Here is a 25,248-nt window from a genome sequence, read left to right as displayed (position 1 = left end):
TAAAAAATAATTAAGATAACAGTATAATGTTTCATCTTGTCATTCACAAAGATTCAAAAGGTAAGCACCTGCACATGAAGATCTGACACTGAATTTAAATAGCAGTTTTTAGACTGCTGAATCTATATATGGCACCTTTAGTGCAAAAGTGGCACACTGAAGATTGCTCTAAAGTGAATTCCATTGCTCTTCTTTGAAAATACCCTGTTAATCAACTAAGGAGAATTTAGTTTGAAGGACACTCACTCCCTTATCCTGTAGAGGCCTGCGGTCTATTGGCCCCGCCAGTACTCCCCATGCAAAATGTGCTCTTGGCCTGGCTCTCATAAGGTCAGAAGAGGTCAAGGATGCGCTCTGTCCCCTGTGGTAAAAGATTGAAGCGCAGTGCCAAAAGATAAGTAAAGGACAAATTAAACTGTATGTATACATATGTGTGTGCATATATGTATGTATGTATATATGTCAGAAAAGGTCCCCACAAGTATTTTTGGAAACACAAAAGACTCGCACTCCAGGGTCCGTATATATATATATATATATATATATATATATATATATATATATATATATATATATATATATATATATATATATATATATATATATATATATATATATATTTATTTTTTCTTTACTGACAAAACAAAAGGTTATAGGAACGTTAGACTAATTAGACTTTTAGACTAAAAAACAACATAAACCATAAACAATTCTAAAAGCACTAACTCGAATGCTGCGAGACCTATTGCATTTCCAATGCTTGTTTGAACTACTGGCTTTTCTTATGCTGTTTGCCAATGCTCTGCATCGTCAAAAATAAATTAAATACATTTTTTTTAAATAAAAAAATTAAAAAGAGCGCCATGTGACCAATCATTTCATAGGTGTGTATATACATAGCCATGCATTAGCATGCACACAAAATTATGTGGTTACTATTTTGTTGTTGTTATTTATTAACCTATCCAATATGGCAGACACATTTTGGATTAAGAAGGGGAAGAAGAAAGAAGGAAAAAGAAAGAAAGTAGTGAAGTAGGAGCAAATGGCAGGTACAGGGCCAGCCTCCCAAGAATAATAATAAGGTTAAAATGAAAGCTGGGGGCTAAATGGAGAATGGATGGGCAAGCAACCGCGAATAGGTGGGAGCGAGGAAGCAATGCAGGTGCTTGAGTCTCGGCCAATAAAAGGAACACAAACTATTAAACAGTTTGGGTGGGGGGGGGGATGAGGGAGCAACACTGCACAAGCAGGGTGAGAGTGTTTGGGGCAGGGACTCCGCACACGAGGGAGGGAGCTAGAAAAAACATACACTCTCATGGAGAGCTGAAAAAAGGAAAACGTAGTTCCTTGAATGTGAGCAGTGGAAAGATCCAAGTTATCCAATCAAAAGGATGGTGAAGAGGATATCGGCCATAGGAAGACAACAGAAAAAGAGGAAGGTAAGCCATCAAATAAAAAGCAAGCATATGAGACTGACAATAAAGCCAATTAATGGTAAGCAACGGACAGGCTCTAAAGCCCACTGTACGTTTTTGGTATGATCCATAAAAAAGGCTTTTTTCGCCTGCTGACAGCTAAAGGCTGTCTTGGGGCATGAGAGCTAAAAGCAGTTCCCTGATGCGAGCTATGAAACTCTAAAAGTCATCCAATCAAAACGATGGCAAATAAACTATGGTCTGAGGAGGAACAAACAAGAAGAGAGGGAAAGTAAGAAGCAAGTAAATGAGACGGCCGAGAAAGTTAAACAATGGTCTGCCCCAAAAGCCCACTTACGTATTTATATTATCCACTTATTGTCTCTCAACAATAGACCTAAAAACAGCCAAGCAATTCCCATCATTTTTTACCCAACTTATGGAAAATAGTACCAGACATTTTATGGGTGCCCATTCGTTACTCCTTAAAAAGCTCACTCTAAAGTAGTTAGGTAGGGAGAGTGGTGCACTTGCAAATGCCCACAGCAGTGTAAAATGCAAGAATATTTAATATACAAGATCATGCTCATTATACTTATTTGTGTCAAAACAGCAGGAACTGGAGTGGCTGGTCTTCAATGCCAAACCTTTTCTTTCTTTTTTATTATTTTGCCATTAGTATAGCACTAAACAGTACAATCAGCAGAAAAAGCAAAAACATGACAAAGACCTAAATTTCGTACTAACGTTAGAAATGTTAACATCACATGATTCCAAATCAGTAAATAACTAGATTGTAGCCGAAAAAGAAAACTGGTGGTATAAGAGGAAAACAATCAAAACTGACACGTAGGAAACAACAGCAATTTTCAATCTAAGATGGAGCTATAACAGAGCATATATAATATAGTGACAGTGCAATGTTAATCCCATTAAATGCTAGCCCAGATCCTATTAAATTTAAGCCAAGAACGAGGCCCTCGGCCCTTAGCCAGAGCGAGTTCCATCTCATACACCTGTCTAAGTACAACCCAAACTTCGTTGACGTTTGGAAACGCCAAACCTTTTCAATAGCCGTTTCCCTACACCACAAACAGATACTAGAGTTTGTTTACCTCAGATCAAGCCCAAACAGAAACTTATGGGGGGGATGGATCAACGCCTTACATGCTTTATAAAATTAAACTTAAGGGACACATGTTTGACTGAATGACATTATGTTTCCCCAACTCGGGAGATCCAAAGATATGTAAGACAAGTAGAAAGTGGCTCCTTCACTTTGGCTAGTATGGCAATTCTTCTGATCCTTTCATCTTTTCGCATTTTAATGCAATGCAGCTAGTGAGTCAGAAGAAGATTGGTAACTCCATCATTATGAGCTTACCCAATCTGGAACAATTTAAATTCTCCACGGTTTACTTTTTGATAAATTATTATTGTGTATTCTACCAAGGCAGTGATTGACCTTTGCAGAATTGTCTGCATATGTATAGAGGGGGGACAAAAAGAGACATTTAGGAAATGGAAACATGTAACCAGTTACAGAGAGCTCTGAAATATAAAGGAATAACAAGAGCGGTCCCATCTTCCATCCGAGTGTTAAATCAGTTTTCATCTTCCTAGTTAGGCCCCTGCTCTCAGCTAACACAGGTTTCTGTATAAGGAGGCTGAATGCTGTTAACAATGGCTTGTTAACTCATCAGTTTAACAGCTTAGCCCCAGAAAGCTTTGATCCACCAGGACAAAGCAAACTGAAAATTCAAAGAATTAAGGGATTTCGATCTCCTGAGTTCTTTCTTTGTGAGATCAGAAAGACCTGCAGCATAAATTACAATCAAGGACCCTTTCCTAAACCAATATATGAGAATGATAAACCATTTTCCACAATGTCCCTCTGACCTCATCAGATGTCCACTTGGTGATGTGCCAACTAACTTGACACTGGAGTAAGAAAACCAATATCAACGTATAGCCCCTTCCCATTATACTCTGCAAAGTCTTCCAATCCACCTTGAAAACAAACCTAAAGGCAAAGCACTCACCAATGCATATCCTTTCTAGGTCGAGCCTGGGCAGTGCATGTGCTGCTCTGCAAGGCATGCTGTATTCGAATATGGACTTGAAGCTCCGCCCACTCCCCGCCTATATTTTTCATTGGCTTGAATCATTGTCCTTAGCGAATCAGAAGCCAGCATTCCCAAATAGGCTTGATAGGCCCTCCTTAGTACTGCCTTGTCTTAATATGTAACCTCCCATGAGGGTTGGCCCTTTTACTTGTGTTACACGGTAGCTCTTATTTAGTCTGTAATTATCAACAACAGGGGCAGCCCTGAGAACTGAACCAGGGGCAAACAATAGTAGAGTCCTAACAAGGGTTCAAGTTTAACACTAATATATACAAAACATACACCAGAAAAAAATACTTATACTATTCAAAAAAGAAAGAATCAGGAAAAGGAAAAAAGATATGCATATACACAATACAAAACCAAATTACAAAAAGCCCATGTATAAATTCAATTTTTAGAAAATTTATTAGTAGATTAAATAATTAGATCGGAAGACATACAGAAACATAGGTGTACCGCGTTGAGCGCCAATGTTTCTGGATGTCTACAGATCTAATTATTTATCTATTAATATATTTTGTACGAATTGAATTTATACATGGGCTTTTTGTAATTTGCTTTCGTAGTGTGTATATGCATATTCTCTTTTTTGCATAGTAGAATTATTCTTTTCTGATGTATGCTTTGTATATATAAGTGCCATACTTGAACCTTTGTTATTTAGTCTGTAAGCACTATTTTCTTTAATGCGTTTCTCCTACTACAGTTATGACATGCTTTCCTGCAACATTCAGCGCACCATGCGCACTGTTACTTTCCAAGCAGCCCGGGAAAACGTCGGACGCTTCCTTGAAATGAAATGGGTGTAGCATTTACAAGAGTTTGAGCTATTGGCATTGTAAATGACAATGCCTTTATTTACGTGTTAATTATGAAAACAGATAAAAGGCATTGTCACTTACAATGCAAGTAGCTTAACACCTTGACCGCGGCGCCGATTCCGCCCCTGTGCTGGACATTCCAGAACAGGGCGCGGTCGTGACGGAACCGTTCCGTCATCAGCACAGCTCAGCCGTGACTGATGACGGAACGGTTCCGTCACCAGCATGGAAGGGGTTAAACTCTCGTAAATGCGAGACCTATTGCATTGCAAATGTTTGTTAATGTTTTTTTCATGGATTTGTGTTTTTGTACTGGCAGGACTGGTTCTGATTAAGTACACATTTTCATGCTGTTACACATTTTCTCCTTTGGACGTTGTGGAGAAAATCTGTATGCTAATGTATGTTTACGAACTTAGCCATGCAAAGTATTTGTGTAGCTTTTCAAATTCATATGTATTCAAACATGTTCCATTCTTTATTTGTGAATTGTGCCCCCCTTTTCAATGGTTGAGAAGGGATGCATGTTTGAAATGTATACTTTTGCTACTGCTACATATATCGTACATGGCCGGTTGAGATTTATGGATTGATTTCATTCTTATTAGAGTACTTTTATGAATGGTTGTGGATAATTGTGTACGATTTTTATTGCTCAAATGACCTCTGGAATTTGCATAATTGTTGGCTTTTAAGGGTGGTGAACATGTGCTTACACTTAAGGCATCTGTCGTCCATGTGACGGCTGCATTTTGGGTTTACTGTAGTCAGGATGCCCACTTTTTTGTAAGTGGATTTAAAGAGATTTACCGTTGGCAATTTTAGCTAGATTTGCACTGTCAAGTTGCCTTCAGATCAATATGCTTAATTTGAGGAATTTAAACCACAAAATGCAGAATCATTTCTTTTCACAACTATGAGCACATAAATCGTAAAATAAAGCATGAAATCAATTAAGGTATGCCTGCAGCCAAAACGTTTGAGTCTACCATTAATATTTCTACGGCACTTTTACTGGCATACTCAAAAATCCCTTGCAGAAAGAGAAAACATAAATCAATGACTCCAGACTTCCAGTTTACAGTCAAAATGTATTCTAAACCAGTGCATGTCCTCACCAATTCCGCGTGGATAGGCCTTCTACTATAATCTGATCTATGCCAGCATTCCAGACCACAACTGTAAACCGATGGATACAAACTCATCCTCTCTCCTCCCCCGCCCCCGCCCCCCCAAGAGGCATAGCACCACACATTCCATTATGCCAGAGCCATTCCCGCTCCTCCAGTGAGAACACATCAGAAATTCTTGTTCCGCGCTTTGTTACAGAATCAACAGCAGTGATTGCGGTCATCTTTTTGTTATGCCACTTGCACTCAGAACATACTTTTTATGCAGATTGTCATCATTCGCTTGCTGTAGAGCATTGATGGTGCTCTAAACTTCGAAGTGCATGTGGGACTAACATTACAGATTTAACTCACAATAAGATATGCACATCAAGAAGGACAGAAAAGTAATAGGGGAATCATTTGCTAGATGACCTCACCTTCCTTAGTCCCCTCACTCCTCGGTTGAATGCACATCAAATCATTCTGTGGCCATCCCCTGTCCCGCACCCAAATATTAAACACAAACATACCTCGTGTCCTTACACACACGACTCCCAACCCTACGTGTTTTCCCTATACCTCCACATTCAAAGCAGCACTCTATAGCACTGGTGCTACACAGTCGAGCACATCCTGGAATCTGCTTTCAATGCAGGTCTGTACAGAGCTGTGAGAGTCAGAGAAGATGGTGGTGACAGATTACTGTTCACACATTTTCCTGCCTCCCTCAGTTTTGCAGAGGGAAGTAGACAGGTAAGACTACCAATCTCTCTCTTTGCCTGGCTCTCTGGAGACCTGGGCGAGTCAGGGGAAAAGATCAAGCAGGACAAGGTTTCCCTTGGTGAAATCATAGCCATGAAAAACAGCATTTGATTGACTCTGCTGTGAAATAAGAGCAGTGAATAACCAGATTTCGAAATTGGTATTCAAATTAATAGCTTCTAATGAGTCACAGATAATGTATGCTTTTGCCTTAATAGGTGTAGATCACTGGTTCTCAAACTTTTTCGACCTGCGGCTCCCTTGACCCATTGGCCATTGCCTGTTACTCCCCACTGTTACTTTTTTGGGAAGGGGGGGGGGGGGGGGGGGGGGGGGGAGAGGGTTTGTAAGCCCGGCCCCTGGAATTTGCATTTTTCTCCCTGAATATAATTGAGATGAGGATGATGAAGGTTTTATAAATCATATACAAAGGGTGTTTCGTATTACTAAGGCACCTCATCTAATAAAATATTCCTAGTTACACTTCTTTGCCCATGCCGTTTTAGAGTACCCTCTCAAACTTTTTATCCCACTTACAGTGCTAGATAGCACCCATTAGCATGTAGGCCCCATTGCCAAAGTGTTTGTGCTTAAAAATATTTGCATGCACTTCTATTTCTACCCATATCATACCTGCCAACACACCTGTCTCCGCAGGGTGACTCGCCATTTTTTAAACCACATACAGCTTTATTTTTGCTATCTCCTCCCTAAAATTGCCTCCAAACCAATGCAAGCAAAATTAATTACTCTGATATATATATTTTTTAAATGTCCCTCTTTCTTGCTTCCAAATGTTGGCATTATGCCGTACATGGTGTTTTACTTCCCTGTGCTGAAGGAGAGAGCAGGCCTGTCTGGAAATGTGTGTACTGAAAGAAATGTGTACTGGAAGTACCTATGATTCAAGTACAAATGTCAATACTTAATACATAATAGTGTGTTTAATAGGCAGGACAACCAAACTTTCCTAATAACTTGCATTGGTGTAAAATGCATTTGGAAAAAAATAAAACTATTCACGAGGCTAGCAAAATAAATCAGGCATCTTCCGCTTAATTTGGGAGTGTTGGAACATGGGGAGGTCATCTCCCCGGACATGCCATCAATTAAGCACTAGTTTACAGCTTTAGGCACGTAACTTATAAATGATCAACATCATGTGTTTAAGTCTAATTAGTTTAACTGAAGACAACAGACCCTTTAACATTAAATGCATTAAAATGCTTGGTGCGCGGGTTCCCTGGATAGGTTTGATGGCTCCCCAGCACACAGTTTGGGAACCACTGGTGTAGATGTTTCTTCTCTGGGTCGCGAAAGTTCAAAGGTCAGAACCAGACTGAAGAAACATGTTAATTCTAAATTTCTGGTGATTTTTCCCAGTTCAATAGGGCAACCATTACTTAGAAGAAACCCTGTTCTGTCAAGTATGACTCGCTTAGATGAGAGTTCGCATTCAATGGAAAAATAATATTTGGCATTTTACTTTTTATGGGAGCCAACTTAAAACCCATCTAACAATGGATATCACCTTCTGGACAGCAGGAACCATTTGCTGGGCTGATAAGGGGGGGGGGGGGGGGTGTTGCAAGAACAAGCCTTTGCTAGTTTGTGTCCCTCACTGTTTACGTTTTGTTTTTAAAAAAAACATACATTTGTACTTTAAAACAGGTTCAGCCCATAACTTACCCCTTCCATTTCACATATGGAGCCCACTAGGATATTAATATTAAACGGCAAGTGTAACATTACAGCTACATACACACACCACAGCACACAGTGCAAGTACCAACCTTCAGAATTACCAGACACTGAAGTAGTTGTCCATAGTAACAGATAAAACAATGTTAAAGCTACCACAAAAACAGCAGAGGTAAACCAAATTAACAAGACCCTCCAAAACATTCCTTGCCACAGGAGAAAAATACACTGGTGTCGCTGGTCTCTCCAACAGGCAAACAACCTTCAGGGTGATGAATGTGAATGTTTGAGATAAGTGTGGCATGTTTATCCTTGCACAAATATTCTGCATAGTTCTTCGATGTCCATGGCCCTGCAGTCCTGGCGCAGGAACCAGCAGACGATGAACCACGAACAACCCGGCCTGAAATAGACTACAAGACTGCAGCCTGCATTTAGACGCGGTTTCCCTCCCCAGCTAAGTGCTGCAAGCTTGCAAATGAAAAAAAGTTCTAACTCGGTGCCCTGCAATCAGAACCGCTTATTTTCAACCAAGGAGTCCTATGTTTACCAAAACGTTGGGAGGTGATACCTTTAATGCAAGGTAGCTGTTCTGACAGTAACAAGTCCCAGTAGAGAAACAACTTTCCCAAAGTATCCATACCACATATTAGTAGAAGGTAAAGTTATAAAAATAAACACACTTATTTGTATTAGCGCATACATTTCTAACACTACCCAATGACTTTTGATACATGTGTACATAACCATAAAGCAATCCTTAAGTGAAAAATACTTATGATCATCTATCCAGGGTTATTGCACCACTTGCAGAGCATTATGCCACCAGGTATGCTGGCACCAGAGGCCATCCCTACAACAGCCAGTGGCCACTACACACATTCACCTGATGCAATGCAAAGGTTGTGTAACTTCAATGCTGGTCAACGTGAAACCCAGAAACAACCGTAAAAGATACCCAAAAGCTGAAAGTGTTGCTAAGTTATACCTACATGTTAAATAAAGTATACAAAAACTAGTAACAACGCACTGCATCATCCAAGCAATCAGTTGGGGAGCAGAGGTGCTGCCTACTTTCAACTACTGCTCATTGATTACTCCGTTTCCTGGATCAGTCAGAGGGGCAGCTATTGGGTCTAGCCATGAAGAGTCAAGACTTGGCCAACTAAATAACCAAACTCATCACAGCTATATACAAATATTGTAACTCATCATTTCCAAAGACAAGGTCTTGGTGATTGTAACAGCACCTATTCCAGATGTATCCAAAACCAACCAGTTGCTCGACAGGTCAAAAAGAAAAATCTACAAACAGCGAGAAGTACAGAAATGTACATTAAGAATTCTCTGCAGTCTCTGAGCTACTGAAACTTCAACCCAGTTTCAAAGGCCTTACTGTCTCCGCAGCAAAAAAAAAAAAAAATCGGGAGGGTCTAGCTCAAATCTTTCCTTGTGCTTCTGAAACATTGTCACGGCAAACACAAGTAGACTCCTGAAGGTAGTTCTTCTAGAATTTAAAAATAATTTAACGAGCTGATCTTAGAACTGGAGTAAAACGGTCTTTCCTTCACTGGAGTTAATTGACAGGTATATATTTTAGATGACACAAACTCAGGTTTGCAAAGAAAACGATACATTCAGCTTAGTGGTTTCAAATGATTGTATACAGGAAAACAATTAAATATTTTACAGCAAATGCAAATAGCTGTGTGAAGCAGAGTGCTTTTAAATAGTGTCAACTTGGATAAGCAAGGGCCAAAAATAAATAATTTGCACAAACAACCTGCTAGACAGCATTCCGAAGTCGACACAAACAAATATGGTTGCCTGCCCGTCGTCAAGATGGTAGAGTTGGGGAGTTCCAAAAATAAGGGGGCACGGACATGAGAACAACGCGAGTGGGGCAAAGTATAGTTCATCAGGTTTTTCTGAGAGGCTGCTTCAAGCTGACTGAGGCCTATCTAGGTGGGTACAGACAATTAACAGGATTGTGTTCAAGGAACAAGAGGCACTGAAAATCATCAAATAAGGTGGATTTTACATATAATGAAAACGTGGGTGTTCTTTGAAGAGGTAAGCCAGTGTACCCAGGAAGTGGACGTTTGTGGGTAATCACATAACCCTTGCAGGCAATTTCGCTCTTGTCAAAGGCAAGAGTTAAGTGGGTGTCCAGGGTGGGAATTGCAAGAGAACTTCCTCTCTGCCTCAATTTTGAGTGGACAGTAGAAACGGCTTCTCCACTGGAGAGTGAAGAAATAAGTAAATATACCAATGATGTTTGTGTGACAGTTACACATACAAGAGAGCACTTCTGCATACATAAATGTAGCACACGCAAGTATTTCTGAATTGTTTGGTGAATCCTACGTAAATTGGAAATGTGATCCTAAGGGAGGAAATGTACGACTTTTCTCTCAAACTCTTTATGAAGCCAGTCTATTGTGGCTCTTTAAATAATCAGCTAAAGTATTTTTTCCAGGATTTCTATGATATTTTTAACTGTAGTTAGTTTAAGCATTTGGTGTTCCTATTTGTTTTAGCTTTCTTTTGGCCCATGCTGCTGAACTCAGTGACCACATACTTAGCATCCCTCGATCCACAGTGGACCATCCCAATATCAAAACTTACACATAAACAGACATATACAAGTTAGTTTGTACCACCACTCCCCTGTTTTACCGGTATAAGAAACCACTCCAACTTTAGGATGTACACAAGTACGCTATTTCTGCAAAATTATATTTTTGGTTAAAACACCCTTGCAAGAGGAAGAAGGTGAAATATGTTTGGTTTTTTTGCGCAGTCCGGCCAAAGAAGAGTGGATAAAAACAACGTCTAGAGCTTAGACAAACGCTTAAACAAGAGTAAGGCGCTATCAGAGAGCATCACCACTAGTAAATGCAGGAAGAGCCAGACGATAGTATTAGGCGGTTAGATATTCCCACTTAATGTCTTCACTGCAACTAATGGAGGGAAACACCTGCCACGTGTTGGGGAGCTTATTGCAATGTGCTTTTCAAGGCTGTTTCTGTGTAAAAACTAAGACAAAAATGCCTAAAACACATTCTTCGTAGGACAAAGAGGGATTTGCTTTATTAGCAGTGCCATCCCTGGTGGGTGAGCAATCAAGTGAACAGCTTGTTCTCCGGGCCAGAGACAGGGCTAATGAGGCAAACCATATTTGTTGAACACAAGGGCGAGGAAAAAAAATCATTGCTAAATGGGTTAGCCTAGTGAGAGGCCAAAGGTCAGCTAGAAATGCAGGATTTATCCTAGAGCGGTTGATCCTTCGAGGCATCTAAACTTGTGCAAGACGGCTAAACAAAAATACACATCTGGCGCCTATCTCCCAAGTGTGCCCCCTGACTGGTAATGTAGTCTGGAAAAAAATGCAATTTACAAACGGACCACAATCTCCTCGACTAGAAATAAACTGGGTCGGTTAGCGACTGGACAAACTTCCGGCGTCTGCCACTATAGGGGTGAGAACGGCAGGTGCAAAGGAACTAAAAACAAACTCGATGGCAAGCTGCCCATGGTTTGGCTATACGTAAAGCACTATATAACTGAGGGGGGAGGCAGAGACTAGTGAACCCTTGAGGAAAAGGTCTAAACTAGTAGCCAACGAGTCTCGTCCTTGCGTGTACAAGAGTACAAACACTGACATTTATTCATTGGAAATCCGTAACTTTTATAGGAATATCGCCCTGTGCCAGGACATGTGGTTTAGGAAACATAGTTGGTGCTATCCCATAACACTTCTCTCTTTCATCGAGAGGTGTAAACACACAAGTTACCGAAGCCTGGAGGCATTCACAGCAAAGATGCAAGGATTCCCATCACGACTTTTGAAACCAAGTAAAAAGACTAGACTACAAGACAGTGAATTAAATAATGCAGCACTAGGAAACACAACTTACTGCAATCTGAGCAAAACATCCACAAGGAAAAATATATGTAGAGAAAATAGAATTCTGTAGTAATGGAAAAGTAAAACAAAACAATTGTATTGGTTCTTAACTTAATGCCTAAATATTTAAAAGAACTACAAAATGCACTAGTGATTGTTTTCAAAATCCACAGTTTAGAAAGAAAGGTAAATGTGAATCGCATAGTCGCAGAGTTTCGCAGGCACACCTTTTCCTCAAGCACCCCTTTCACCCAAATTCAAGGTTTGTCCAACATCACATGAGGCCAGTAAACTACACTCCATGTGCCCCGTCACGGGGGCCTCTGCGCCCTTTCAAGGTCCCAGCTCCCCTCTTCCGGTTTGTATGGGGCACCTGTCAGTGACAGGACTGGGTCCGTGGGCACTAGTCAGACGCAGGGCAGCTCGCTTTTGTGAAAAGCCTTACCCTGCCACCGCCCATTGCTCAGAACAGCCTGCCACTCAGCCGACTCGAACTGCGTCATCACCGGAAGCGCTGCAGCCTACCTTGACAGCTTTCACTCTATCCCTCCCCCTTCAGCCCAGTCACCCCTCTGCCTCAACCCTGCTTTGGCATTTCTTTCCGCCTGGAAACTCAGGCGTGGAGAAAACGTCGCCAAACTCCGTGGGGAAATTAACAAATCTGCAGACCTGGACAGCCCCGACTCGTGGGGAGGGAACTGATAGAAACTGAACGTGTGCGAGAACAAGTATTAATACAAAGTAGTAAGATCAAGCAAGCATCCTTATCCTCCTTGGAAAATACTGCGGACGTCTCTAGCATCCAAAAGGACAATCATCCCCCAAATGATTTCATGCACACATCGTTAATAATCTCCTAGTCACATCCACAGGAGGGCCGTCGTCATTAGCAGTATCTGCAGGTCTCAACTCTGTCATTAACTGTCTGAACAATTCACTTATGGCGAGCAGGCGTGCCCCACAGCTTTGTAATTTGCACTCCTAGAGATCTTCCCCTCAACATTTAGTCTTCCAAACTTTACCTGGCACACTGTATCTGCAGGGTCACTCTTAGCTTTGGCTGACCAGATTCCCATTTCGTACCTACTGGCAGCACGGCTTCTGCTTGTATTATGGGCCCTTGACCTCTCCAACCATAGCCGAAGAGCAGTTTTAAAAGCAAACTGGATGCTGCTTTAGGACAACTGAGGTCCAGTGTGATTGAGACTACCTTTGCTTCCGTCCCCCTTATGGTTTGAACCCTGATAGGTAAGAGAACCTGCGTTCCTGCAGTTCTCTGGTAACTTCCTTTTCAAGGTTCTGTGTAAAATAGATTAGAAATTAACCAGTGATTAATCAAGGAAGTCTAGGTCAGCTGACAGTTTGTCAAAAGTGGTGGAACTACAATATGTATCGAGCATTTGCTCATTAAGTCCTCGTCTGGATGAAAGTCCTGCAAAAAGTTTTGGGAGCCATAAAACGTTGCAAGGATCCATCAGTTCTTTATTGCTGAAGCTTGTAGAGGGAGGTAAGGGGAATCTTCTGGGATATATGTTAAGATGATTTGTTATTTTAGTTATAAAGAATGAAAGGAGATTATCACATTGCTGCATGGATGCACATGAGAATTGTTTTAAGTTTGCGAATCGGTTGATCTAAAGACTAGGTTCAATACTTCTTGACTGCTTGTATGACTCATTAATGCTCATGACGTGCTGTGTTTTTGTGTCCTCTTAAATGCACCAGTTTCTAATCCTTAAGCCTTTACGTCAAATCTGGTCTCTAACACACAGAGTCCATTTCTATATCTGTTTGTACAAAATATGATGCACGTATTCTTAGTCTCCCTGGGACCTTTCTCTGTTTTTTAGGTTTGTAGGGTGCAGGGGAGCTGACTGATAAAGTCCTGCTGCGACAGCGACTTTCTAGGCAGTCCTCATCATGGTCATCTTAGTCTCTAGGCATTCTCTGGGTATTACCAAATGTGCTTTGTAAGAGATTACCTCTAACCTTTCTAATCCAGCTAGGTGTAGGCTGTGGTTTATTCTGTGAATGTGGTACGAGTCACTTATTAGTAAGCATGCCATCAAAGCCTGGTGAAACCATATTTGGGCGTACTTGTGAGGCAAGTTTTTTTTTGTTTTATCTTAAAAAAAAAACGCAGGTTAAGAGTATTACCTACCATGTTCGTGGGACCTTATCTCACTTGCTGTAGCCCAGTAAATTCAAACTCACGTTTCTCAAAACCTCCCCACACACACACACACACACCTTTATTTGTAGAGTATCCACCCCTAAGGTGGAGTTTCCCCATCACAGATAGGTCAGAGGCAGTGTCCGCAGGTTTAGCATCAGCTCAAGTGTCTAGGCTAAAATGACTGGTTACAGCTAGAATAATAGGAAAACTTGTACAAAGGCTGTGCTTGCACCCAAATACATCTACCTGTGAAGCAGGCTAATGATCTGGAGGATGTTTACTGGTTCTCGGTGCATGGTACCTCCCTGGTGATTTACCAGCCCCAACTCTTCTGTTTCGTTCACTATGTTTCTGGATTGTTTTGTAACCTTGTCTAATCAACTTGTCCTTAACAGCGACTCATACTTCTTACAACTACGTTATTTCAGCTCTCCGATATGGTGTTCATGTCCCGGGGTAGTTTGTGAATGTCAAGTGTATTTCTGTGCTGTGTAGTTATCGACCAGTGCAATTTTAATATAGCATCAGACCTTAGTTGCAGTGGAGGTTGAGCGAAGTGCTGAATTCTGTAATAAATTGGTTCTCTTTTCAGTCCACTCACCCTCTCTTGAGCAATGAGTGTTTCACACCTCTGCTTGGTATTTCGTCTCCCCAGCACCCCGATTGTATGCTGCAGACATCACAGGCTGCTGAAAATTCAAAGTTGTGTTTGTAAAAATAAGGACCTGCTAGTGGCGCAATGGACCCATATGCGAAAAGATAGGCCAATAATCATCCGGACAGCCAGGAGGTGAGGGTGGGGTGAAAGAGCACGTGACCCCTACCGTACTTCACAAAGGGTCAACCCACAAGCCCTCCTGTTTTTTTGTCACCCCACCTTATCAATCTGTGGTTGATCACACACTTAGAATGTACCTAGACAGCAAGTAAGCATGTGAATTTAATTGCGCTTTGGATTCACACTGGTTTATGACGAGCACTGGAGGAAAGTTGGGTTGGAGGCCACATACTAGATTTTAGCAACCATGCACAAAGACTGCCAGCATGCCCATTCATTGCTACTTATGTAGCAGGAAATCGATCGATTGTTCCAAGGTCAGGCCAGATACAAAATGGTTAGGTGTTTGAGAAGAACGGTTAAGGCGAAAAATAAAGAGTTCTTAGGCATGTAAAAGAACAGAGTAAAACGAGGCACTTTGGAGGGGAGAATATTTACTAAGCGCCATGGTATCTCTGGGAGGTGCGGCCATTGCCGGACAAACCACTACTGCTTAAAGTATTATTAATCCTCAGTAAGAGATTAATAAATCTGTCACAATCCCAGTAATTTCTTTCCGAACCAAGACTCACCACAAATGCACTGCAAATCGCCTTCACCACTCAATTTGGGAAAAACTTGATACGCTTAAAAACCTATTTCTAATTCTACTATTGGGATCGATGAGACAGAACACGCTTCAAACCTTCTGGCCACCTCTGTTTATTCAAAGATACTCCCAGAACAAGCATTGAAAATGCAATAGGTCTCGCAATAGAAGAGTTTAACTTTTTTCGTTTTGCAAATGGATGAGTGGCGTTGCGTGGATGAGTGGCGTTGCGTGGATGAGTGGCGTGTGAGAACACTAAGGCTATTGGCATTGTAAATGACAATGCCTTTTAATTTATCTGTTTTGAAAACCAATATATAAATAAATAAATAGCATTGTCATTTATAATGGCAATGGCTCAAACTTTCACAAATGCGAGACCTCACTCCAAGCACACTGAAAGGGAGGGGTGGAGGAGGGGAATGCTGCAGAGGCCGAGGCCTATGTGTTTAAGGGAGGTGCTCAGCTGTTCTGGGAACTCCCAAGTTGTATCAGTATAATCATTAGCAACAAGCCCACAGCTGCACAATGTGCTCACAGAGTAGACATCAGTGTAGACGTGTGTGTTTCCTTGCTAGTTGAACTAGTTAGCTCTCAACCAAAATGGTTGTAATGGTTTAGGTTTGGGGGTTTCACATTCTCACAGGCCATCTAACTTTGACACTCTTATTTTCTCACTGGGTGTTTTGTTCACATTTCATATTGTGTTGCAGGTCCCTCAGTCTGTGCACACAATTGCAACTAATGCCCCTGCTTGTGCATAGATGCGGGGGTGCAAAGAGACAGGCTTGGGACGGTCACGATACAAATTAGAAAGTGTTCCTTTCAACTTTATAGGCATCATTGATGTTTACCATAACTCCAATACTAAAGGCCACACTCCATCGTTCTAATACGGTTGCAATGGAAATAAAAAGGGGGGACCCATGGGGAGCAGGGCACAAGCCGGTCTCCCCCAGGCTGTTTTGCGCGGAGGGAGCAGCGCACAGGTGGGGGCAGGGGTCAATTAGGGCAGCTGGCGTGCGGCGGCTAAATTTATTTAGCAGGGCGGGCGGGGCGGGAAAACTACTGTGCCCTCGGGAGGCGGGAGGAGCGGAGGAGTTTATGTTCGGCGTCGGGATAATTTTACGACGTCACTCACCCTGCTCGGAGTTCCTTTCACATGGCGGGGCTTAAGGACATCAGGGAGGCCGTCTGGATTCTGCAGGAGGCCGGGAGGAGTGACGTTCTAATACGGTTGCAATGGAAATAAAAAGGGGGGACCCATGGGGAGCAGGGCACAAGCCGGTCTCCCCCAGGCTGTTTTGCGCGGAGGGAGCAGCGCACAGGTGGGGGCAGGGGTCAATTAGGGCAGCTGGCGTGCGGCGGCTAAATTTATTTAGCAGGGCGGGCGGGGCGGGAAAACTACTGTGCCCTCGGGAGGCGGGAGGAGCGGAGGAGTTTATGTTCGGCGTCGGGATAATTTTACGACGTCACTCACCCTGCTCGGAGTTCCTTTCACATGGCGGGGCTTAAGGACATCAGGGAGGCCGTCTGGATTCTGCAGGAGGCCGGGAGGAGTGATTTATTGGTGCCTGGGGTCCCAGGTGCGGCATGGCTGGGAGCAGCTCGCCGGAAACAAGACGGAGGGAAGAGAGGGGAGGGGGGAGGAGAAGTGCGACAGGGGAAATGCGAGACGGCGGGAAGGGGAGGGGGCGGAGCGGGTAAACAAAGACGGACATGCACGCGCCCGTGACTTTTAAGGTCAATGCGCATGCGCATAAGCTTAATGCGCATGCGCATTGACCTTAAAAGTCACGGGCACTGCAAGGAATCGCCACGATTCCTTGCAGTGTGGATAAAGAGTGGATAACTCGCAATACTCTCGCCTTGCTCGATGCGCATGCGCATCGACAGGCGAGACCTAAAAAGGGTACCAGGCAGTGGCAAGCACTGCTTCCTCCTGTCAAACAGGCTAGACTCTCACACAAGCTTCCTTTCCTCCCACACAGAGATTAGAGAAGGCCTCACCGAAGTAGCCCATTGGAAGAACAGATGGTTGGACTTAATAGGGGGATTAAGATGGGAAAACTACATGATAATTGAGTTCTAATTAAAAACAACGTTTTGGCCAGAAGTTGCCATTCATGGGCTCATTCCTTAATTGCAGCTACTTAAGATTAAAGAACACAAATTGCATCCATTTCAAGAATCCCCTGACCAAGTTAGGGAGCCTCTGGTTCAAGCTCACAGGTCTGTGATAAAGAAGGAGCTATATGGATCGCCGCTTCTTCTTGTAGGATCATAGTTTCTTATGCTATGGGCCAGATGTAGCGAAAAAGCATTTTGCGATGCTCAAATAGCAATTTTTACCGAATTACCGTTTAATAATCGTAAAATGCTATGTATGTAGGAATCACCAAAGATTTCGCTATTCTTTAATATTACCCAATAGCGATTCGATAAATAGCGAATCGCTGTTAGGTAATATTACTCCATTTGTTCCTATGGACCGAAAGGCCGATATGTGCGAATGGTTTTGCATTAACTAATTAGCGATTACCTAATTGGTAATCGCAGATTAACTAAGGCCAAGCCAAGGGTTCCCGGGGGCCAAAGGCCTCCCTGAAGCACCCCAGAAATACAAAGTGTGCACATGTAAAACAAACACAGGTCCTAGGGGCATGTGTGCGCTACATGGCACTTTGAAAAATACAGTTTTGTGCATTTTTCAAAGTCTGCACACGTTTACCATCAACTTGAAGTTTATGGTAATAGCGTTTCAAGACTTATAACATGTGCATTAGGGATTCGCAAATTGCAATTCCCTATTTGCATTCGCAATTTAGGTAATCGCTATAAAAATTGCAATTACCTAAATTGCGAATACAAAGCCCTTCATACATAAGGAAAGGCCATTTTTCGATTAGCACCATTTGCGAACGCAAAGCAGTTTCATACACCTGGCCCCTTGACTGTACTCAAAATTGCCCGGGCAGGACTCAAGCAGTTAGAGGAAAGACATATCCGTGAACCAGGAAGAGTTCAGCAGCATTCCAACAACACTTGGATGGGCATTCATTCTCAGGCAGGCCAGGTGACGCAGCAAATCCATACATCTACTTGGTGCCCAAATACACAAACAAATAGCTGTCAATATTTACAAGAACAGACTACGGGGAGTTAATGAAAATCAATGCAGCGCAAACAACTTCATTTCTGGACATGCTCCTACAAAGCTGTAAAAATGCATGCTTTGAATTTCTCACCATGCGATGTGAAAAAAGCAATATGCAAAACCAAATTATGCTGATGGTTTATAATGTTATTTATACTAATACCGGTTAAAAGAGGATGAAAGTGAACATATCCGTTACAAAACTCTTACTCATCAAGACTGCAGCGTTTGTGCTTTCTTCAACAGGAAATACACTGTACAAGGCCCATTAGTCACGACTGTATCTGGGTCCAGTCATGTAGACGATGCGCGCAGGCTCTAGACCAGACAGACACCTCTTACCACCCTCCCCCACCCGCTGAGAAAGGCCACAGAAGCCGAGACGGAGGCGAGGGGCTTTCCTGTCTTTTCTGGTGTTTACTTACACCCCCCTCCAAGGACAGCCGTTCTTGCTGCCCTAACGAGCGCTACGTGGTCACTTTACACCCCCAGTGCTGCTCTCCCACAGCCAGGGTACTTACTGCGTGTGTACACAAAAGCAAGGAAGCGTGCATTTGGTGTGCAAATGTGATGACACAGCATACAGACCCTGCACCATAAGGCCCAATGTGTGTACGGATTACGTCCTGTGAGAAAAGTGAAAACACTTGTACCTGTATTCGAGTCAATAAGTTTAATATAGTAGCTGATCGAGCCAACCACGCTGCCACTTCACAGCACTGCTTTCAGCGAAAGACACCAAGTCTCACACCTTTCACAGAAAGTCGTCATTTCTCAATAGATCTCAGTCATTCAGATGAGTTAAAATGCGTCCCACACCTCCAAATACTATTTGGCCTTTAATACATAACATTTTGGCCCAGAAATCTTAACTAAAATGTGTGTGTGTGCTCTTGGGCCTAGGAATTAATGTCTGTATATGACTGTCGTTAACTGGTAGTTATTCGACACCACCGAGTTTGGTCTGTCTTCCTGTTGTTCAGTCACACAATAACAGGGAGCCCACACTTTATGTCTAGCATTAACAAAGTACAAAAAAAAAAAAAAACAGCTTTTTACTGCCTTGGTCCACGTCTAGCGTATCTAAGGAAGTAAGAAACCTCAGCATTACCATAGACTCTAAAGCTATCAATGAATTCCCAAGTGCACAAACTAGCAAGATCAAGCTTCATTACTATAAAAACCCTGCAACGCCACCTCCCCCCACCTGGGTTTTCCACACAATATCCAGGCTACTATCTCTATTGTACGGTACAAACTCAATTACACCAATAGCCTCTACCACAGATCATCTTTAACTACTTCAAAAATACTATAACGTATTCAGAACTCTGCTGCCAGACTATTCTAACGTGTAAAGCAACAAGCCCACATCTCCCCTGCCTTGAAAGCCCTACATTGGTTACCGGTTGCGAGAAGATCCATATTCAAGTTGCTTTTTATCACCCAAAAAGTGATACATGGGACAGGGCCTCTTCCTCCGGAATAAAATCACCAAATACATTCCACAAAGGAACCTCCACTCTAGATTGGCACCTCACCTCAAAATCCCACCATACAAGAAAAAAACATAGGTGGCTATCCTATGTTCAAGCAGCCAAACTATGGAACTCTTTACCCCCCAAAACATAAGATCCAGGGAGAACTATCTTATCTTCAGAAGCCTACTGAAGAGTTGGCTCTTCCCGACTTAACCACCATACTCAAACATACCTGTACAGCAAATTCCTGTGTATATCAACAGTTATGTGCATTATATGTATGTATTTAGAGAAGTCTATTCCTTTGTATAAATATGTATAATAATTATAAATATATATATCAGGTCCGCTTAAAAAATGTACATATTACTTATAGCTATATTATTCAACATTTAACATGTATATAGGTCACTGCATAAGTGAGTACATTTTCAACATAACTATTTATCTACAATTGCTTCACTATTGAATTATTAAAAGGAAAAACATTCATTACAAATAAATTAGCTTAAAGTACAACACATGAAAGTCTGAGTTTAATAAATACCACTTAAATCTAGATATATTACCTTCCCTATACATATACACCTTCCATGTACTTATGTATCTTTATATTTACTACTTTACTCCTAACTCACCATCTCCAATGCACTACCCTATACACCTCTCAATATATCCTCTACATCCACTCCGACTCATACCAAACCTCAATTCACTACTCTCCAGTGCACTACCCTATTTCTCACCCTATACCTCTCCATATATCCTCTACCGCCACTCTGACTCATCCCAAATTCCTTTCTATGATCTCCAAAATAAGCCTTCTAGACTCTTGCCTCATCTCAAACCCCTTTTTAGTATTCAGAAGTTCCAAACAAGCCTTTCTAAGCCCTTCCCTCTTGTATCCCTACTAGACTCATCTGATACCTCATTTCTCTCCCTAATCCACTTCTAGACTCTTCCCTCCTCCATCACTCCTTTACTTATTCCAAACCTCCTCCAACTGCTATGATCTTCAACACTTTCTAGACCCTTCCCTCTTCAATCCCCCACTATCCTTTTCAATCCAATTGACAGACTCACATGTATACTGCTCAAATTAATTTCCTATTTCCCTACACTAATTCACCACTAATATACTTTTTGGGCTCCAGAGTAGCATACTACTCATCGAAAAGCGCATCAACGCCTCATCAGGGGCAGTGTTTGTAAATGCAATTACAATATATAGCAAGTAGAACACAAAGTCATATGTTGTCTATGCATTACGCAATGTCTAAAGCTGCATTTACGAAGAACAGAAAACTTCAAGTACCATAATGCAAAGAAAAATTACAAGATTACATTAACTGATCATGTAGCACTATAAAGCAAGACAAATGATGAAAGCACACATCGAGTCTCAAACCTTGGAGCACTGTTCAACTCTTAACCAGTCAGAATAACCAACTGCGTCCCACGCGTGGGAATTACATTCCTGCTCAAACTATAACTTTTGGCTCAAAACAGTCAAGTCTCAGCAGTGAGCATCTCCGCTGAAGTGCAAGTGTAGACAGTCTATTGTTCTCGATGTCAAACAAATCCAGACAAAAGGGCCCACCCTTCACTGCCAGGAGGACGAAAAAGAAGAGCAAACAAGCTCGGCACTCACCTTGTAGACCTGCCCATAGGTGCCATTTCCAACTACTTCCACCAGCTCAAAGATCCCAGCCGGGTCCTGGAACAGAGAGGGTTAACAGCAATCAGTGGGCTGCTAGGGAGGGTCGGCAAAAAAATACAGGGGGAGCTCTTTCAGGCAGCTGTTGCTCCCCATTACTGCTGTCTGGGGCTAGCTGCCACAAGACTGAAACAAGGGGAAGGGTGCCAGTTCAAAAGCCAGCTGCACCTCACAACGCACTGGCAACAAGGGGCTCAAACACAAGCAGAATATGGTTTAAGGGTGTCATTTTAAATCTTAACGTCTGTGGGCAGGAGGGACGGTTGTTTTTAGGAAAAATTGGCAGCCTTCCCCACTACTGAATGCATGCAAACAAAGGGAGAAAGAAACGTCTTAACTCCAACCACCAGGAGGGAGAAAAAAAAACCAGGCACAAGGCAGCCTTGAAACCGGATTCAGGGTGAAGCTGCTGCCACCACCCCGAGAACTCCCCGGCTAGCACGTGAAGGCACATTAAACCGGGGGACCAAGCCCGCCCCGTTCAACCCCATTCATCTACGTCTCATCCCAGACCACCCTTTCACCCTTCTTTTGTTTCCTGACTCCCTCACACTCACCCGCAAAGAAGAAAGGTCTATGTCCACCAGACTTTTCGCAGGAGAATCGTTCGCCATGACCCCCCTCTTCGGTTTAAACAATTCCAAAAAAGAAAAGAGAGGCGTGGAGCGGCGGTAGCTCCCCCACCCTGCTTCACAGCACCCTAGTCCTCATTGGCGGCGGGTGCCCGCTGCTGACTGAGCCGAGCAAGGCTTCTCTTTTGTGTGCTGCTCCTCGGCTGCCTCCACGCTACACCATGGTCACGGTGAGGCTGCGGCTGCAGCTCCCACTGGCAGGAACCGAGCTGCCTCCCTCTGCTCCTGCCCTCAGCCCTCCTTCCCCTCTAGGAAACATAGACACACACACAGCCGAGGAGAAAAAAAAAAAAGAAAAGAAATCCCAGCCACTCCCCAGCCTCAGCACCAGAAGTAGAAAGCAGACTGGAATGCCACGGCCAGCCCTAGAAGCTGAGGTAATGCAAGTGCCATATTGAAATAGAAGATTCAACTTTTTTTTTTTTTTTTTATTGTACTCCGTTTTCTTAGTCTAATTGCGTGATTTCTATATGTACAGTGCAAACACGCGAGGAATAGAAAAGTGACTAAACTGGGCACTGATATTTTGCATTTGGATTCTTCTGTCTGTATAGTTGTTTAAAAGTAAGAAACACGAGAATAAATATTTTGGGGCTTATTTACAAGCTCCTTGCGCCGCCGTACGTCACTTTTTCACATATTAAAAGTAACGCACTGGTGGCGCAAGGGGGTTGTAAATAAGCCCATTTCTGTTTTAGCAGAGCAACTGTCATTAGGACCCATGGCACGCAGATAGCTTGAGTCAGCCTTGTGTGTTTTGAGGCAACAGTAGGTTGCATTGTGGATTTTTTAAGGTTTTTTTCAGCATTGTAATAATGAGCTCAGAAATTCCAACGTGCAAAACAGCTGTTAGCTACAAAGCTAAAATTGGCTGAAGGTTTCAGGGTGCTTTTGACAACTGTGTGAAAAGTGGACCAAGTTGAGGGTTGGCTCTTGAGGTATTTTTGTAGACATCTCATTTTCCGTCTTTAAGGGTGGCTATCTTGGGCAGTATTTTACGGACATGATGTAATGTAGTTTTTATGCCCCACAGACGCAGGAATACTTTCCAAGATTTATTTATTATCCCGGGGCGCCGGGAGACAGTGCGCTACTGGCAGCGGTCGGCGCCGATGAGAACATGGCCGCCTTCCGCTTCCCGTCCCCTAATTTCCGCTTCCTGTGACGGGAGACTAGACCGTCACCACATATCTCCCCCCTTTATGCAACAATAACAATATACCTTAAAGTCCTTACTTCCAGTCCATATCATAGTCCTTGAACTTCTCTGGTACCTTTACCGCTCTTCCAACTCTGGTTCTCATTACTTCGGTTCTACCTCCTTCTTCCGGTCCTCTTCTGTCAACTCCTCTCCTTTCACTTTCATTCTCTCTGTCACTGACCTCCTCACTCCCCTCTGCTTTGCACCCGCTCCTCATCTCTTCACTCGTCCCACATTCTCCTTCGCTGTCTTCCACTTGCTGCTCTCTTTCGTCTACATTCTCATTTTCCCTTCCGCTACATTCTCTACCACTTTCATCTTCTACTTGCTGTGTTCCTTCTTCAGTTTCGTTTCCCCATTTCAAGATCTTGCTGCATTTAGCCATTCTGTCCTGTGACCATACCTTTCCGTCACTGAGCAGGGCAGACCGGGTGTAGGGCTCCAGCACTTGCAATGGTGGTGAAAATTTGCTTTCCCCTTTCTTCTTGAGGATGGCCAGCTTCACTCGCACCCAATCTCCCTTTTCCAGTTCTGCACCCTGAACGTTGCGTCTCTTGTTAAAGTGCGCAGTATACACTTCTTGTGCTTTCTCTAAATTCCTTCTGACAACGGCCGGTGACCACTTACTCTGTACCACTAATTTCCTCCATGCCATGTTGTCCTTCGTAAAGGCTTCCCTTCCTCTCAACACCTTAAATGGGCTGTATCCCGTGCTTCCAGGGGTGATGCGATAGGGCCAGATCATTTTCTCCAATTCCTTCTCCCAGTCCATACCATCGTTTATGGCCGCCTGAATGGTGCCCATGATCACCCGATTGAACCTTTCCACTTGACCATTTCCGGCGGGATGGTAGATGGGTGTGTGTTTTATCTCTATGCCGTTCCTGGCCGTGAATGCGATCCATTTCGCCGAAGTGAATTGCGGCCCATTATCACACGTGATAATTTTGGGGATGCCTTCTCTGACGAACGTGGTGCGTAGGAAGCGTACTACTGCCTCCGTGTCCACATTTTCCATTATCTCTACCTCCGGCCACTTGGAATATTTGTCTATTAGAACTACAGCGTACTTCTGTGTTCCTTCTTTGTTGAGAACCGGGCCCATTATGTCCACCGAAATCATTTCCCATGGCCCATCCGGAACAGGGAATTTTCCTAAAGGTGGTCTTAACATGCTCTGTGATTTGTCTACCTTGGCACATGACTCACATTTCCGTACATGTCGTTCTATCTGGGCATCAATGGCTGGCCACCAGTAAGCTTGTCTGGCCAAAGCTTTTGTCTTGGTGATTCCCTGGTGTCCTTCGTGCAGTAGATTCATCAGGTGCTCCAGTATGCTTTGTGGAGGAATCACTTTGTCGCCTCTGAGCAAAAAGATGGGTTTCTCTGCCAACGATAGTTCGTCCCTTACTTCCCAGAATTTCCTCAGTTCCTGCTTGAGGTGTCTTTTTTCTGGCCACCCGTGAACCACGTATCCTTTGATGGCTTCTAGGTCGACGTCTTCTCGGTATGCTTCTTCCCACTCCTGGGCGCTGATCACTTCCTCCATATCCTGAATGGTGGCTACTACATAACCATCCCACCTTTGTTTCTCCTTGTCATCCGCTACTTCCATCGCTGCCGCCCTGCTCAGGAAGTCAGCCACTTTGTTCTGCGGTCCTGGG

At 43.0% G+C, this 25,248-nt stretch overlaps 1 protein-coding gene across 10 annotated transcripts in view; it reads right to left on the bottom strand.

Annotated features, from left to right (window-relative positions):
- The window catches only part of MAP4K4 (mitogen-activated protein kinase kinase kinase kinase 4), a 642,366-nt gene extending 619,712 nt beyond the window's left edge, over positions 1-22,654 (bottom strand). For 8 of the 10 annotated variants that reach the window (XM_078658037.1, XM_078658039.1, XM_078658042.1 and 5 more), the window contains exons 1-2: positions 22,309-22,652; positions 21,686-21,751 (exon numbers count right to left, since the gene is read on the bottom strand). In XM_078658037.1, the coding sequence (XP_078514163.1) occupies positions 21,686-21,751; positions 22,309-22,365 (123 nt within the window). In that variant the 5' untranslated portion in view covers positions 22,366-22,652. Of the gene's footprint in view, positions 1-21,685; positions 21,752-22,308 lie in introns of all 10 variants that reach the window. The other 2 variants (XM_078658041.1, XM_078658045.1) reach the window with 1 other exon arrangement.
- Between the last annotated feature and the right edge of the window lie 2,594 nt (positions 22,655-25,248).

The sequence above is a fragment of the Lissotriton helveticus genome, chromosome 8 (assembly GCF_964261635.1).
Source record: "Lissotriton helveticus chromosome 8, aLisHel1.1, whole genome shotgun sequence".
NCBI lineage: Eukaryota > Metazoa > Chordata > Amphibia > Caudata > Salamandridae > Lissotriton > Lissotriton helveticus.
Note: the sequence above shows the minus strand (reverse complement) of the source record. Positions and strands in the feature narration are given on the sequence as shown.